Source organism: Danio rerio, chromosome 24, assembly GCF_052040795.2.
Source record: "Danio rerio strain M-AB ecotype USA chromosome 24, GRCz13ab, whole genome shotgun sequence".
Taxonomy (NCBI): Eukaryota; Metazoa; Chordata; class Actinopteri; order Cypriniformes; family Danionidae; genus Danio; species Danio rerio.
Window position 1 is genome coordinate 4,612,229 of NC_141044.1, and position 18,257 is coordinate 4,630,485.

The 18,257-nt window shown below is 36.0% G+C and overlaps 1 protein-coding gene and 1 long non-coding RNA gene across 2 annotated transcripts; one reads left to right on the forward strand and one right to left on the reverse strand.

Moving 5' to 3' along the window:
• Window positions 1-242: 242 nt before the first annotated feature.
• fzd8a (frizzled class receptor 8a) lies at window positions 243-2,846 on the reverse strand. Its single transcript, NM_130918.2, is given in 1 exon segment — window positions 243-2,846. A coding segment is annotated over 1 exon segment (1,740 nt). The 5' UTR covers window positions 2,533-2,846; the 3' UTR covers window positions 243-792.
• An 8,445-nt stretch (window positions 2,847-11,291) lies between these two features.
• LOC147837934 (uncharacterized) lies at window positions 11,292-18,029 on the forward strand. Its single transcript, XR_015524710.1, has 2 exons — window positions 11,292-13,338; window positions 15,964-18,029. It is a non-coding gene; the product is annotated as an uncharacterized LOC147837934 (long non-coding RNA).
• Window positions 18,030-18,257: the final 228 nt, after the last annotated feature.

Consider the following 18,257-nt stretch of genomic DNA (forward strand, 5'->3'; position numbering starts at 1 on the left):
CCAGCCCTCTTTTGGTAAATTAAGTAGCAAGCACGTGAAGGGTTCAACAATTATGGAGATTCTCCAACACAAGGCCCTTGTCTCTAATTAGGCCTCAGATAGCTAAAAGAGTTTCTCTCAACAGAACCCACAAAAGCATCTGTACGAAGCATCTTCAATGGGAATGACCACAAAGAACCGATGGATGGGGAGCATTCATTACCAGAGTCTTCCCGGACCCACGAAAGCAGCAGTTAGAGAAGTTCAGATTCCTCAAAAAGTTTTTATTGTCAAAATAAAAGTCATATTTGCTTTTCGTGTGGCATCTACACTATGTACAAATTTACAATAATTTTATAAATCATCTTTTATACACCATTTACAAGTTCGTATAAATACATTTAGCAAAAAGAAAGAAAAAATAGAGAAAACAACCCGTATATAATAACAATAACAATAATAATTGGGCACTAAGACGTTAAGGCTTATTCAAACCATCTTTGATTGTTCAGACAATTCAAAACTTGTCTGTCAACAACGTGTAAAAGTAAATGAGACAAAAATAAAAATGCTGCAAGTTGGGGACATGTGTTACTCCACTAGGAACAATGTAATGCCCGAATTCTCCTTAAGAATGACTGATTGCATGTCATGTCCATATCAATAGAATGGAATTAGCGAAACGTAATTGTTTCTGCATCGCTGCATTGTTTCAACCAGTCCGTCGGCTAATAGAAACCATCAACAAGTTCATTTGTATGCAAATGTCTGAAAGACCAGGAGACCCCCAACAATTAATGGGGTTTTCTGGTTTCAGACTTGGGACAAAGGCATCTGCTTGGGGCACGACACGGAGCTGGCGGTACCGGACCTCCACGTTAATCCCGTGCTCACGTCACTGTACATGGAGCCACCGGAGCCCTTGCTGCCCCAACAGCAGCGCGTGCAGAAACTCCTCCAGGACTCCAATGTCTTACCGGACCAGGTCCAAACTCCAGAGGTGATGCCCACCAGAAGGCACATGAAGTATTTGAGCATGAAGACGGCATAGTCCGGCCTCTTGATCTCCTGCTCCAGTAAACACGAACAGTTATGAGTGATCTCCCAACTCTGTCTGTTGTGCTGCTCATAGAAATAACACGCCACGATGATGGTGGCGGGAACCGTGTAGAGCACCGTGAAAATCCCAATTCGGATCATCAGCTTCTCCAGCTTGTCCGTTTTAGTGCCCCCCTGCTTAATGACACTCCTGATCCTAAAAAGCGACACAAATCCAGCCAAAAGAAACATGGTGCCTATGAATAGGTATATGACCAGGGGGGCCAGCACGAAGCCCCGCAGATTGTCCAAGTTCTGGTTGCCGACGTAGCAGATCCCGGCGACCGGATCTCCGTCCACCGAGCTCAGCGCGAGGACGGCTATAGACTTCATGGACGGGATGAGCCAAGCGGCCAGGTGAAAGTACTGAGAGTAGCCCGCGATGGCCTCGTTTCCCCACTTCATGCCCGCCGCGAGGAACCAGGTGAGCGAGAGGATGACCCACCATATGGAGCTGGCCATTCCGAAGAAGTAGATAAGCAGGAACACAACGGTGCACAACGCGGGGCCGGTGGTCTCGTAGTGAATGTGCTCCACGTCATACTCCCGATTGCACGCCACTTTTTCGTGCCCGGCGATCAATCGCACAATATACCCGATCGACACAAACATGTAGCACGCCGAGAGGAAAATAATAGGGCGCTCTGGGTATTTAAACCGCTCCATGTCGATTAGGAAGGTGGCGACTGTGGCGAAGGTGGATATGAAGCACAACACGGACCAAAGTCCGATCCAGAAGGCCGTGAAAGTCCGCTCGTCCTGCGTAAAATAGGGGTTGTGACATGGCATGGCGCAGTTTGGGATTTGACCCGTCTTAACGCGGTTGTAGAGCGGGTGTCGATCGCTGTTCACCGGCACCATCGGCGCGCGACACTGGCAGCCCGGCTCGCAGGGCTTATTCTTATTGGGTCCGACGCCTGGCCGCCCGCTTTTCTTTTTGTGCGGATTAATGGCTTTGCTGGGGTAGTTGGTGGGTTTGGACAGCACCGGCGACACTGTGGTGGAGTCGGTTCTGTTGTAGTCCATGCACAGCGTGTCTGGGGCTCCTTGCACGGGCAGTAGATCGCACCTCATCCGATCCGGCCAAGGGAAGCCGTATTGCCGCATGAGCGGGGCGCAGCCCGCCTTGGCTCTCTCGCAGACGCTCCGGCACGGCGGAAGGGGTTTCTTATAGTCCTCCAGGCATATCGGGGTGTACATGCTGCACAAGAAGAACTTGAGATCCGGGGAGCACTGAATCTCCACCAGAGGCCAGAACTGGTGCACCTCCAAGCCGGCTTCATCCTGCGTGTCGTGGTTGAACTGGTTGGGCATGTAGGTGTAGTTATAACCGATGCCCTTGCACAGCGGAACGGCGATCTCCTGACAGGTGATCTCCTTGGCCGTGGTACCGCTCGATCGGGGCAGCAGAGCCAGCGCGAGGAACAGGTAAATCCCCAACAGGTAGCACTCCATCCTGTCAACACAAGAAACGCGGCGCTGGGAACAGTTCAGTTCAGATGTTGCAGAGCAGACCCATCTCCGCTTCACTTGTTTGGCACGGAGTCGCGGTTGGGTTGCATACCGAGAATAAATAGCCCTCGGGCGGGCGCAGGCAAAATGGCTGAGGGAATAAATGCAGCCGTCTCGTATTTCCTCTCCTTATTCCCGCTCCGGCGATGTGTTAAAAAATAAAGCCGCGGTTTGTTCTTCAAAACTTCTCTGTCAACAAGAAAACTCCCGGTGTAAACGCGTTTTCTACATTCGTGGTGTTCGCGAGAGGCTTTCTCATACAAATCAGTGTTGTGGAGTAGGACGCGCTGAGTATAAAAGACAGTCGTGCGAACACGCCCACTACGAGCAACTGGCCAATCGCGAGGCTGCGGGGGCGGGCCACGGAGTCCTGTCAATCACTTTTGCTGAAGGTATACAGTTGCAGAATGCTGTTTCTGAGGGGGAAAACAAATTAGATCAAAGATACACGTTTATGCCTGAAGCTAGCAGATCACACCAAAAACACATGATCTATTCTAGACGAATAACTAAAGAAAATTACCATTCATATTTAAGTGGTAATGTGTGGTTTTATGTTGTTTGATTTCTTTGTTTGATAGCTTTTTATATGTGCTTTATTGAGGTGAAACTGGTTGCAAAAATTATTTCTGAAAGATCTCAAACTATTATTAGAGTCTATATATGTTTTTACTCTTGCATTTTCCATTTAAATACATACAGGTAATAATATAAAGATAATTATGTAATTTCTTCTTTTAATTTAACTTAAACTGATATGAGACAAAGCGATTTTTAATGCACATCTATATTATTCAAAGTCTGTTATATCTCAACCAGTGTCTTTAAACATTCTAATTGTTGAAATGTATGAATAAAATACTTTGTTTTTACTTATTTTATCCTAAAATGTGTTTGCAACAGTACTACTGTTATTATTAATCTAAGTATTATTATTAATATTATTATTAGTAGAAGTAGTAGTAGTAGTATTGCTCTAATATTATTATTATTGTTGTTGTTGTTGTTATTATCAGTATTATTATTATAGACACATATATACATTGCACATTTTAAATGTATTGCATTGCACTTAAAAACAAACCTGTTTTCATGCCATCTATATATTTCACATTTATTATTATTATTATTATTAAGTATTAACTATTATCATAATCATCATCATAAGTATTATTATAAGTATTATTATTAATATTGTTATTATTATTATTAATATTGCTATTATTATTATCTATTATTATTCAGTGAACATATAAACTGATTTTGAAGTTGGCACGTTTTAATTATGAAAAACATACTTCTGTTTTCCCCTGATTTTTTTAAAGCAAAGGTGAAAATGTTAAGCTGATTGAGATGTTACAGAGTCAAAATGCTAATCAGATTTTTGATTCTCCGATTATTGAGAATGATTAATTATTGCAGGTTATTCAGAATTAAATATTTGTTATTTATATAAATGTTAGTAATTCAAAATGTTGAACACTAAACATTTTTCATAACCTTGCCCTTTGTTTGATCCACTATGACAGCTTTCCATCCTCTGATCATGTTTAAAAATACAGAAAAATCGAAAGAAAAACTATAGCTCATATATTCTATATTAGCATGAAAGCTAAAGTTGTTTTGTTTGTAGATTTATTTTGGGTTTATTTATTTATTTATTTATTTATTTATTTATTTATTTATTTATTTATTTATTTATTTATTTATTTATTTATTTATTTATTTATTTATTTTTGCATTTCACCTAAAAACAAACTTGTCTTCATGCCATCTAAATATTTTCACATTTTTCATTATTATTATAATTATTATGTAGCGACCCCTGATTAATAAAGGGACTATGCCGAGAAGAAAATTAATGAATATTATTATTATTATTATTATTATCATTATTATTATCATTATTATTGTTATTAAAATCATTATTATTATTAAAATGTGAAATATTATTATTATTATTATTATTACTATTATTATTATTATTAATATTATTATTGTTATTATTATTATTATTATTATTATAAACACATTGCACATTTAAAATCTATTGCATTGTACTTAACAGCAAACCTGTCTTCCAACCATATTTATATTTTACATTTTTCATTATTTTTTTATTAGTATAGTAGTAGTAGTGTGTTGCTGTTTTTATTTTTAAAAATATATTATTTAGGCTGTAAAATGATTTTTATGTATACAATCATTCATCCATTGATTCATTTCATAATGTACTTTTGCAAAATTGCACATTTTATAATATCTAAAAGTTATGTATAGCTTATAAGTTATTTATAAGTAACTTTAAATAATGTAGTTTAAAATAGTTAAACATGCTTTACTTGTATGCCACCCTGCTTGTTAACAACCCATATTCATATTTTCACTTTTTCCTCTCTTTTTTTTTTCCGAGTTTGCAGCTTTGTGTTCAACCACAACTTTATCAGAAACTATCCGTGCCTCATTATCCCAGCCTATTATTTTAAGAAACTCTGCACAGACACACGTATAAACTACAGCGAGAGTCCGTCTCATTGGGCCCCCTAATGCATTGGGGTTAATTTGTGAATGATAGGGCCTGGCGGGGGGTCGTCCCGCTGGCAGAGCCCGGAGTTGATGTTTTAATGGAGGTGTGGATGTGCCGAGCTCCTGCAGAGGATGTAATTACTGCAAACTCAAGAACAAGTAAAGCAGTTTGTTAAACAGTGGCGGTGGACAAGCAACCCCTTCCCCCAAACTCATTACCACAGGCCGTCTTAAAGGAAAGAAACGCAGAGTAACAGTAAAATTAAAGAGCGCTAAACAAATGATTAAAGCGCCCGTCTCAGATACATCCATGTTCAATGGCTTTTTTTAAAAAAGGATCTCTTTGAACTATTGTTCAGACCCACACGTCCATCACGAGTAATTACATTTAACTCAGTTTAATATGGATCCACCTTCTTTTCTACGCATGAATAACGTACATGCTTTTAAAAAGGATCTATTATGCCACTTTTTTACAAGATGTGAAATAAGTCTCTGATGTGCCTAGAGTGTTTCTGAAGTTCAAAATATCACACAAATCATTTTGTAAGAAATGTTGCGATCAAGTCAGCGCCCTCTAGCAACAAATAATAACCAATAATAATATAATGCTCCGATTCTCCACTTCTTGGGAAACCAGCAACTTTCTCAATAAGATGTTTGTGTGTCTATATTAGTATTTAGATGTTACAATATTGTTTCTTAGTGAAAGGACAGTGTTTTAATTAAAATACCTTAACCAAGACGTGACGCAACACTGCGTTGATGTCTCTGCTGGATCCTAAAGGTGAGAATGACGGCCAAATATCTCAAATACGTCTATCATTTCCTTCAAAAAGAACTGTAGACATGAACACGGGAGGTAGAGATAGCGTTTTTATCTGTTAAATATAGATCAGATATGAAGCGTATATTTGTATCATTAAAAATTAAGAGTGTTGGTGAAACGTATATAAAAAACACAAGCTTAAATAAACATTATAATGCATAAACAACATTACGAACGCATGTTAATAAAGCTGTTCTGTGTCAGTTAAATCAGTTGACTGAAATTCTACATTTTTAACGCAATTGGTTGAGTTATTAAATAACTAACCCAATAAAGGTTACAAATATCCCAACAAAGCACCAAATATTTAACTCAACTGGTTGAGTTATTAATGAAAAACCCAATAAAGGATAAAATAACCCAACAAAACACCAAATATTTTTAAACAATTAATGTTTTTTCGAGTGTATAAATCTTTGAAACTGACCTGTTTAGTCTTGATGTGCCGTTTTGGTGTCTGTCGCTTTAAATTCAAATGAGATTGTGCTTTTTTTCAGAAGAGGGTGGAGCTACAAATGCCTGTGTGTCAGCATAGTGGCATATTCAAAACAGGAATAATGTTATTTGTGTATAAAGTGTCTACAGAAGAAGACATTGTTTACTTGTGCATCCTAAAACTTCACTCTTATAATGCCTCAGTCACTGGCATTATCTTTAGCATGTGAAAACTCTAATGGCGGACGGCTGCTTCTCACACAGGGCTGTTTATGCTAATAAGAGAGAGATTGTTGTTAATTGGTGGGGCTTTCCCCCTCTGATGACATGCACTAATGAAGAATGCCAATTAAAAGTGTTTCTGCAGACTGTTTTTATCAAGTTTGACAATAAAAAATAGAATTTATTATTTTTTTAACCATTAGAGGCTGGAAATATTCCCAAATTGTTTCTGCAAAACTGTATTTACATCGCTTAAAAAAGCTTTTTTGTTCGTTTGACAAGTGTGAGTGCTTCAAATTCGGTTGGGCTTTGGCGCAACATGCTTGTAGTGTGATTGCAAAGCGCACCTGAGCCGAAATTGAAGACGTGACGTCAGTTTAAAGAGACTATTTCATATGGATTTATTAATCAATCATGCTTTTCAATGAATGAGAACTGTCATAGACTGTTAAAGACACAAACCCCTGCCTGCACGTCTGCTGCACCTTCAGCAAACTCCTAACACATGTAGCAAGAGGACATTTATGATAATTTATGAATGCAAAAGTAGTGGATCAGTTCAACAAAATATTTCACTGCGTGTCACTGCATCCCAATCGACAAAAATAATACAAAACTAAACTATAACAAAAGCAATGTCCATTGTGATGAGCGAGAGCACTTCTTATCCTGTTAAACTGAAGTTGCATCTATGGGCTGCTATAAGACTCTGATGGTGTGATAACCTTGGATAAAAATATTACTGCTTTATGGTATAACGGTATTATGATTACTGCTCTAAAATAAGCTCTTTTTAAATGTCTGGGTAAAAAAAAAAAACTTTTTTTGCCCTTTGAGCACAATATATTTTATTTTTTAAATGATTTATAATATTTTGAAGAAGTAAACAAGTCAGGCTAAAGAATTCAAATGAATCATTGTCTTCTGCTGTCTTCAAAACATAGATTTCTTTACAATTTAAAACAGAATCTTAGGATATTTTTTCAGCTGAAGATATTGTTGTCCAAAAAAAAAGTAAATAAAACATCTTACACATACCTTAGGAACGCTATTACATAAAATTTTGGCAGTTTGAAAACTTTGACTATTCCAAACCGCGGTATACCTTGATAACGGTTATCGTCCCATGCCTAGTCGCATCATCGATGACGGAAGCATGCTCCGGCTCAGAAGGTAAAATGTAGTGTGAGTGCAGGCCTTCAGGGGAGAGGGGAGGGAGGACAAGCATGCTACAGCATGGTTTAAGAAAACTGTGAGTATGTCCTTAATCTTCATTTCAGTTTTCATTTACTAAGATAACATTGGTCCATTAAACATATTATTTATTTTTATTTTTTAATGTGATAATCAAAAATATGCATACAAATATTTCCAATTTAACAAAACCTACTGTCCTAATTCGATTGATTTCAGTCACAAACATGCAATGACATAATAGGACGCAAACCTAAAGCTGTCGCACTGGTTTGTTTTTCCTCTCTCTTTTTTATTTTTATTATTTCAGCAGAATAAATATCACCACTTCCTGGAAATTTGAGCAGAATTCAAAACATTATAGAAGAAATATTGTTTGTGCAGGCTGAGAAACAACTTCATCTCATTTTCCCCTCCATAGTAACTAAATCCTGAAACAGATGCCGTTGTGAGCAGTTCTAGTTTTTATTTACTAAAATAACTGTGGTCCATTCAGCATTATCCCTATTTTAATAAGATATTTATAAATGTGCATAAAAATATTTACAATTTAACTAAAGGTATTCTTATAATTAGCACAAAGGATCACGGGATACCAGAAAAGGTTGCATAAAGCTGCAACAACAACATGATTTGAAACATGCAATGACATAATAGTACACAACATAAATGAAAAGCTGTCGCACTGATTCATTCCTGGGAAACTTGAGCAGAAAATGAACATTATTATTATTATTATTAATAATAATATTATTAATAATAATAATAATAATAATAATAATAATAAATGTTTGTGCAAGCTAAATAAACACTTCATCGCATTTTTTTCCTTCATAGTAACTAAATCCTGAAGCCGATGTCATTGTGAGCAGTTTTAGTTTTTATTTACTCAACTAATAGTTGGTCCATTCAAAATTTTTTAATGTGATAATTAAAAAAATATGCATAAAATATTAACAATTGAACAAAAGCCTCACTCATAATTTGCACAAAGCATTACAAGGTGGAAGAAAAAGTTCAACAACAACATGATTTCCATCACAAACATGCACTGACACAATAAGACGCAAGGCAAATGAAAACTTGTCGCGCTGGTTTGTTTTTCCTCTCTGATATCTGAATAATTATTTGACTTTCTTTCTTTAGGGATTTGCGAACAGGTGTGCCCCTCTGAGGCTTGTGGCGAATGCGGGCAGATGAAAAGTAGAATCACTTTGGCTGATTATGTCCATTATTCCCCCCGGCCGTATTGATTAACAGGCAGATAGAGCAGACTCTGGTCTCCAGCAGTTGGAGCGTAACCTTTTACCCACGGCTCATTCCCAGCTCCGGCCAGGCTTGGGTTACATGGTGCCCGGGCATTCCAGAGTACAAATGGAATTAGTGCATCTGTTGGAAAGTTAATTTTCAAATCGCCATTGAATGAGTCTTTAGAAAGCGGCGCTGAAATGGTGGCCGGCCAGAATAACACGGCTGCGCTCGTGTGTCAGAGAAGGCCTGAGGATTCTTTTGTGTGCTTGTTTTTATGTGGATTATGAAGCTTTAGATGAGAGTTAAATGTCTGCACTCACTCAAAGAAATGACATTTGCTGCAGGTTCAAACTACTTATTTAAAATTCTTGTGTGTTTTTTGGGGGGACAATTTCAGTATTTTCTGTACAATCCACTTAAACTTGTTAAAAAAAAAAACTATTAAGTTAAATTCATGAATTTATGTTGGGACAACATGAAGGAATTGTGTTCACCTTCATTGGTTTGTTTAAATTCAGCCCATATTAATTGTTTGCAACCAGTTACCTTACAATTCTTTATTAAATCCAATGCATTATTATTTGTAACATCTGTGTTTTGTTTTATGTAGTTTTTTGTTTTATGCTGTATGTTTATTAAATGGTTTTTAGATTATATTTACTAAATCTGACAGTGTTACTGGCTATATATTTATAATATGTTTTTTTTTTTAAATAAACATTAAATATCTAAATCACAGACTAAGCACAAATGAATTGTATCAAAAAGACAGTTCACAAAAAAAGACATTTTCCTACGGAAGTCAATGAATTTTTTTAACATTAATAAGTATGTTAAGTTATTATAGTTATCATAACTAATTAAAATTGGTATTTTGTCTAAATAAAATAATAAAATAATTAATTTATTGTTTGTTTGCTTGCTTGGTTGTTTATATAGCATTTTTCTTATCATTATTACTCAATTATAAAATCCTTAAAAATCATTAAAATAAAAGTCCCTTCGCTTTTTTTTTGTTCGTTTTTAATGATGTAATTTTGCATCTATTGAAATGTCTATTTTGTTAATTTTATTATTATTATTATTATTATTATTATTATTATATACAACAGTGATCTTTATTTTAATTAATTTTGCAGCATTTATTTCACTGTTAAATTAAATAATTTTTTAATAATTTATTTATTGTTTGTTTGCTTGTTTATAAAGCATTACTCTTCTTATTATTTAATAATAAAATCTTTAAAAATTATCCCTTACGTTTTTGTCCAATAAATAAATAAATATTAATAACATAATTTTGGATTTAAGAAAATGCCTATTTTTTATTTATTATGTTTGTTATTATTATTATTATTATTATTATAAACAAAAGTGATCTTAATATGTTTTAAACCAGCAGCATTCCTTTCAATGTTAAATAAAATAAAATAATTATCATCATATTAATTTATAGTTTTTTGTTGTTGTTCATAAAGCATTGTTCTTTTTATTAGTATTAAATAATAATTGTTTTTGTCCAATAAATAAATAAATAAACATTAATGATGTAATGTTAGATTTGTCTATTATTATTATTATTATTATTATTATTATTATTATTATTATTATTATTATTATTATACAAAGGTAATCATAATGTAAATTGAACTGTCCTTTGAACTGTCCAATATACTTGATATTCCAGTTTTCAATTAAAGGCAACAGCTTGTGTAATCTTGTCTCTCCTAATTAGCTCTCAATATAGTAATCCTAATGACATTGAGCATGTTAATGAAACACTGTCTCTGTGTGTGTAATCCATTAGCATAGTATGTATGGAGTAAACACACAGTGTGACGACATCTGCAGGAATCTTATCATTGCTGTTTACATTTCATTAAGGCTTTCAAGCCAGACTAACAGTGCAGAATGTGAATTTGCCAACTTTACCACACTCCTGAAATTCTGTCTGGGTTGTAAAAAGAGAGAGTTAGATATTCGGCAGAGAGTCAGCCATTAATGTGGACAGGTAATGATTCACTGTGAGCTCAGATTTATGGCTGGCGCTGCAGTTATTGAGTGACAGAGAGCATGTGAAAACTCTTCTTCAGGGCTGCTTGTTGTTATTTTTTTACCTGATTTTTACCTAAGGTCAAGAGGAGACGCTGTTGAAACAATTTAGCTGTCTGTATCTGTCAGTCAGAGCCCTGGTGAACACACAGTTTCTCCTTTAGCAGTGTTTAGCAACATTAAACTTTGCTGTGGGCAAATTCTGGACAATTTAGCACAAGGAATACTGCTAAATTTTGTCCCATTATGCATTTAGGACATTCTCAGTGAAAGAAAATAAATCTAAAATGACAGACAAATGGAAACCGATAATATAGATATAAAATATAAACATCAGGTAATATTATAAAGTAAAAGTCAATGGTATTAAAGTATCCCACACGACTAGCATGGCAACATGCTTACAGCATGCTCTGGAAACATTTACTTCATATTTTTGCAATCTTTTTTTTAGAAAAACCTCACAATTTCTCCTTTAGCAACATTAAACTTTGCTGAGGGCAAATTCTGGATTATTTTGCACAAGAAATGCTACTAGAAATGCCACAAGCGAAATTTATTCCCAGAAAGCATTGGGATATTTTCAGTGAAAGAAAATGAACCTAAAATGACAGACAGATAATATAAACGTAATATATAAGTGTTAGGTAAAATTACCATGAAACAAAAGTTAATGTTATTAAACTGTTAAAAAATCAGGGTTTTACACAATTAATGTTGTCCCCACACAAATCTATTACGTTAACTTAATCAAATTTAGGTGGATTGATTATAAATGACAAGTTAATGATAAGTTGTCCCAAAAAACATGTACGAATTTTATTTGTTCAATTTATATTAAATAAGTAGTTTGAACAAGCAGAAAAAGTAATTTTTTGGGTAAGGTGGTTACAAGCAATAGGATATATGTCAAGCTAGTGTTTCTTCCCATACTGGTAAGCTTTCGGTGAACGGTTAATGTGACTTTTTTCCATTTTATACGGTTCCTTTTACAGCATCGATGTTTTAATGTAATTAAAATACAATAAGTTAAACAGACTTTAGCATTTATTTAGTCAATTTAATCAAATTAGGTTTAACCTAATTTATATAGGGTGAATTTAAACAAATTTGAGCTTTTACTTATAGGGTGAATTTAAAAAATAAATTAGGTTGAGGGGCGACACGGTGACTTACACTGAAAAAAAATATGATGTTTGGTTAAAAAAAAAATGTGGCAAATGTTGCACCTGGAAGGGCATCCACTGCATAAAACATAATAATGTTGGCGATTCATTCCGCTGTGGTGACCCCAGATTAAAAAAGGGGCTAAGCCAAAAAGAAAATGAATGAATGAAGGAATAAACTATCACAAACTGTATTCCTTCATGCTGAACACAAATATATTAAGTTAACTTAATTGTTTTTACAAATTTGAGTAGATAACACATAAAACAATTAAGGTGTCCCCCCCCAAAAATTGTGTTGACTCAACACATCTTAAATAAGTACAAGTAGCAAAAGTAATGTTTTGAGTGTACTAGCTAAAAACACCTGAAAAGAAATTCAAAGCGTAATACGACTTAACGTTTTTTTTTTATCAGCTGCAACAAGAGGTTACATACATCCTTGACTTCACGTCAAAACACTGTCTGTCGCCGCTCCACGCTGCGTGTTTTTCCGTCGATGCGCTCTCTGTGTTAAGTAATAACCTGCTGATGCGAGCACACAGCCGCTGCGGGCGGATCTATAGAGAACGTGGAGTGTTGTGTGCTCTCAGCGGTGCACTGATTAGCAGGACCGGCCCTGTTTGTCAAGGTAATGAGCTGGAGGTGAAGGGACACCCAGCAGCACCTCAGGGGACCCGGGAGCTTCAGCCCCACCTGAAGCTGATTATCTGCCAGACCCAAAGAAAACACGTGCTGATGGGCGCGGGGGAGGGGAGATCCTCCATCCCCCAACTCCATCCACCGAAATGTGGAGGACTGAGCAAAGGAGAAGAGCAAACATACACAAAACAACTCCTAAAACAAACTCTTAATTGATTTAGGGGCACTCAAACAACATCCCAGCAGTTAATATTAGGTAAGATTTAGGTCACCAGGGTCTAGGGATGTTATGTTGACATCCATTAAAGACCTAAAATGACATTGATATTTTGTTGATTTTAGGTTGTGTTGGAAAGCATCCAAACTCCAAAGTTGAGCCAACATCTTAAACCAACGTCATATTGACATCAAATACTGGCATTTATTCATCAGGTAAGGCAACCAAAATCCAACATCTGATAGACATCATATTGGTAACCTCCACTAAACGTCAAGCTGTACCATCATTAGATCATTTGTTGTTTTTAGGTTGCATTGAAAAGTAACCAAAATGCAACATTTGTCCAACACTGAACATTGACTTTGACCTGACGTTGGGTTTAACACAATGTCAACACGACGTCCCATAATGTTGGGGTATAATGTTAATTTGACGTCATGTTGACATCCTGTGCCTTGGATGTCAGCTGTTTGAAAGTCTAAAAAAGTTGGATTGTGAAGTGAATCTTTTTAAATTTTGCAAAAAATAAAAATAAAACATTAAATGCCAAATTAAATTAGAAAATAAGGTTAGTCATTCCCATCAAGATGATAGAGTGACTAAGGAAACCTAGTAATCACCAGCAAGTAAGGCAAGTATAATGGAGTTACCTGATTCGTCACGTGGCTGTAAAGTTTGCTATGTCAGAGTTTATTCAGCAAATGAGTTCCTATTATTCATATTAAGGCTTTTTCACTCAACTCCAGCCACCTCAAGCAACTTTTGTTGTGAATTAAAGGGACAGTTCACCAAAAAATGAAAATTTACATATTATTTACTCTCCCTCAAAGCGTGTTTTCAAACCGTTACGAGTTTCCCTTTTCTCTTGAACACAAAACAAGATATTTAGAAAATCTGAAAACCAGTAACCATTGACTTCCATAGTAATAAAAACAAATGATATGGAAGTTGATGTCTACAGGTTTTAAGCTTTTTCAAAATGACTAAGCATGTGCGATACTCTACACTGAAAAAAATGTGGGGTTCCACACAATCTCTTTACGTCTTCCCAATGCAAATTAAGTTAACGCAATGGTTTTTTAAATTTTAAGCTAATGGAACATAAAACAATCAATCTGTGTCAAAAAAAACTCATGAATCGCTTTGTTTCAGCTCATTTTAAAGTTTTTAGTTTCAACAAGCTGCAAAATATTGTTTTGAGTGTATAACAAGCTCCTTTTTATAGCTAAAAATCAATGGAAGCGAATGAGACTAACTCTTAAATCAATAAGGTTCCAATGGTTGCACTGGCTTGTATGTGAAAGAATAAGGTCAATATAAAGTTTGCAGTTATGTAGAGATTTGGTCGATACTCGGATGTAAACAACAGCATGGATAGCATGGTTAATGTAAGAATACATTGTTCTGCCTATTTATGCTGCCTAAACCATGGGGGAATTGTGGAAGCTGCTAAATCTTAGAGAAGGACTTAATAAGCAGGAAAGGGTGCAACATTTTGACAAACTGAACTGAAACAGGTGGTAAAAAAATATGTATGAGCAGTATTAATTAGGATATTAATACCCTAATACTTCACTTACTTGATTGAAAATTATGCAAACGAAGATGAATGTAAGATTCTGGCCAGGAAAATTCTGCTTCATTTTGGCCACTCACAACCTTTTTGTTCCTTAAACTTTTTTTTTTTTTCCTTTCTCTAGCTTCTGCTTGATTTGTTATAACTTTTAATAGTACTCGAAGTAAGTTTTTTGGTGCAACTAATTGGTAAAGCCCAAAACATGATGATGGTTAATCAATTTCAGCAGCAATAATAAGCAAACTTTGCAAGCTTTGTTTACGTTGTGCTATTCAATATGGCCATTTGATGCTCGTGAAAACACTCTATATGATTGGACAAATGCGCATTATAGAGTACAGATGCAGTCATGTAAGGACCATTTCACATCCACAAAAGGCCTGTTATACTTTGTAAGTAACAATTATGTATTAAAAAAACTGACAAAATAAGTCACTTTTAAAGAAAGTATTTTTTAAAGAAAGTAAAATAGGCACACACTTTTGAGTTTGTTTTTCATATCAAACTTGCAAAGTCTGAACTTACAAGGAAAGGATGCAAGACTGAACTTTGTGTTGGCTACTTAATATTGAGAGAAAGCCCCAATCAGATAGGCGAATGTCTGCAGTCACGCCTCTGTTTTCAGATGTCTCTGTTTTATCCCATCCACACTGAGATGGAGCGGCAGCCTTTTAAATTGAAAACGGCTTCTTCAGCATTTCCAAAAAGCTCAGTTTTCAGCGCTCAAAAACTCTGCGGTAGTGTGGATGGAAGGTGTAACCGTAGCAAAAATGATGCATACTAAAGTAAAAATGTATTAGTGTAAACAGGGTCTCTGTGACTGTTTGTGAATGGCCCAGCCAGAGCCCTGACTTAAACCCAATTGAGCATTGTCCCCACACAAACTGATTAAGTTACCGTTTTACAAATTTAAGTGGATTAAACATAAAACAATTACATTGTCCCAAAAAACCTCAAGAATTGTGTTGTTTCAGCTCATTTTAAATAAGTTGTTTGAACAAGCAGCAAAAAATCTTTTATTTCAGTGCCTGAAATCCTTTTCATTCACTTTATTTCACACACATGTGCTCGCATCATGCGTTCATTCATTTCATGGTACTCGTGTGTCACACTGAGTGAAATAAGATGAAGCGTCTTGACAAAATCCAAGCGCAAATGTTCACAAGAGACAAGTTAACAACTTTGTGTTTCTGCTGGCCACTTGTGATCAGACACCGAAACCTTAGTTGGGTCATAGTCTTACTGTCTGTTTTCATTTTAGAACAGTTGACAAAATGCTAATCTGAGGGAGCAAACATACAAAGGGACCGACCGAGGGAAAAGGTGAGTAGGAAAAACATGCACAGAACTTTAAGAAACGTCCGGAAAGCTGGAAGCAGATGTATAATAAGACAACCTAGGAGAGCATAGTGCATTGCAGACGTATTTGTTTCCGTGCTTCATTCTGTCAAACCTTTCCTGCTCTGTGGGCAAGAAACCTCCAGCAAATCTACCCCGGGCCTCCTCTAATGCTCATTAGTGAGAAGATTAAGACATGTTTATTTACACGCTAAAAGAGTGAGTGGGTAAACAGGGTGGGGGGCTTATTTATTAATTTACCCTTAACGTTGAGTGCACTTGACAGGCTGGATAAGAGGGAATTGATGCGAGTGTGTGTTTGAAGTCTGCATGTGGATCTGCAGAGGGTTAGGATGGCTTGCGACTGCGGGGAGATTGAAGCAAAGCGACGTTTTTGACATCGAGATTGCAAGGGGGGGTCAAGATACAAGATAGGCTCGTCCCTGAAAGAACAGCAATCGCCCACGACCTTTCACATTTCACCCAAGAGATGAAGCCACCTCTGGATTCCTGCTTCCTTTTTTTTTACACCCACATTGTCTCAAGTGGAGGCTTGTTGATGGATCTGGCATGCTTTGAATAATACATGCCCTGGATAATGACTAGCACAAAGACCTGTTCGACTGTTGTTGATAGCACGGTCTCGCTCTCATCTTTTGCTAATTGCCAGTAGTTGCGTCTTACAGTACTGATGGGATACGAATTGAGTCAGTCAGGATGCCTTCTCGTCACTGTTTGGCGCTCAGCCTACCCCTACAGCATCATTTTATCGTTGTTTTAAATGACAAACTTTTAGCGATGATATGCTGATGTCAAATGCATCTGCAATTTTATAGTTCTTACTAAATGACATGTTGGGTGATATTTTTGGCCTTATTGGAGAAAAAAAAGACCTACTTATTTTGTTAAATTGTGTTTAGTGTGTTAGACTGTTTAATTTATTCTACTTGCAGATTAACAGACACTTATTTGCATGTATTTTTGGTGAAGTTGAAGAAATAGCATGTTGTAAATCCAGCAGCTCTTATTTCTCAGACTAATATGGCGACCACCATCTCTCATAGATTAACTAATATGATGATCTATCTATCTATCTATCTATCTATCTATCTATCTATCTATCTATCTATCTATCTATCTATCATCTATCATCTATCTATCTATCTATCTATCTATCCATCCATCCATCCATCCATCCATCCATCCATCCATCCATCCATCCATCCATCCATCCATCCATCCATCTATCTATCTATCTATCTATCTATCTATCTATCTATCTATCTATCTATCTATCTATCTATCTATCTATCTATCTATATCATTATTAAGATTCACCCCTATGGCTTTGCAAATTCCATTGGACGGCACCCCAACACTATACCTCTTTGGTATAGAATTGAACAAGACACTTGATCCTACGTCCTGGATGACATTTCTGATATTGTTGGAGTATGAGATCTTGTAAAGTAAGCAGGTCAAATGTACACTGTAAAGTAACTACAGCACAGTTGTTAGTTAATTTACAGTGCGATTGTAAACTTTGCCAGTAATACTGTAAAAGTTAGATGTAATACTGTATATTTCTACATTGCATTTAAATCAGCTCCTAGCACTAAACCTAACCATTTGCCAAATTAAAAAAACAGGATATTGCAGGCAGATCCAATTACTGTCACAGTTTAATCACAATATATGAATATTCCAAGTCTTCAAAGGCAGTGCAAGTTGTTTCTGGAAGGAATTCAGGTGAATGCTATTGGCTTGAGTCTGTGTCTTGTGACCACTTGAGTCATGCTAACATATTAGAGCATTTTTTTTTTCAACCGGAGGACATCATCAAGTGGAAGCGGATGTTTTCAGCAATTTATACCTCATAAATTACTTTGGTCTTTACATAAAGTCATTGTATGTCTTCACAGGACTTTAACACAACCTGTTTGTACTGCTTTTATATGGTTGCTTTTGCAATAAATACACCTGACTCTACTTTTATTTGACTGATGCTTATTTATGTTGTTCAGAAGGGGGTAGGTTTAGGGTTAGGTGCTTCAACTATTTCTGAAAGTATGCATGTTTGTAAGATGATTTAGATTAATGTGAACCATTTAACTGGACACATAATGCAAATGATCAAAAGCATTGGAATCATAATATAATGTTGCTGAAAGGGTGTCCAGAGTGTCACAAAGCAATGAAAAGAAGTCCTAAATCGAG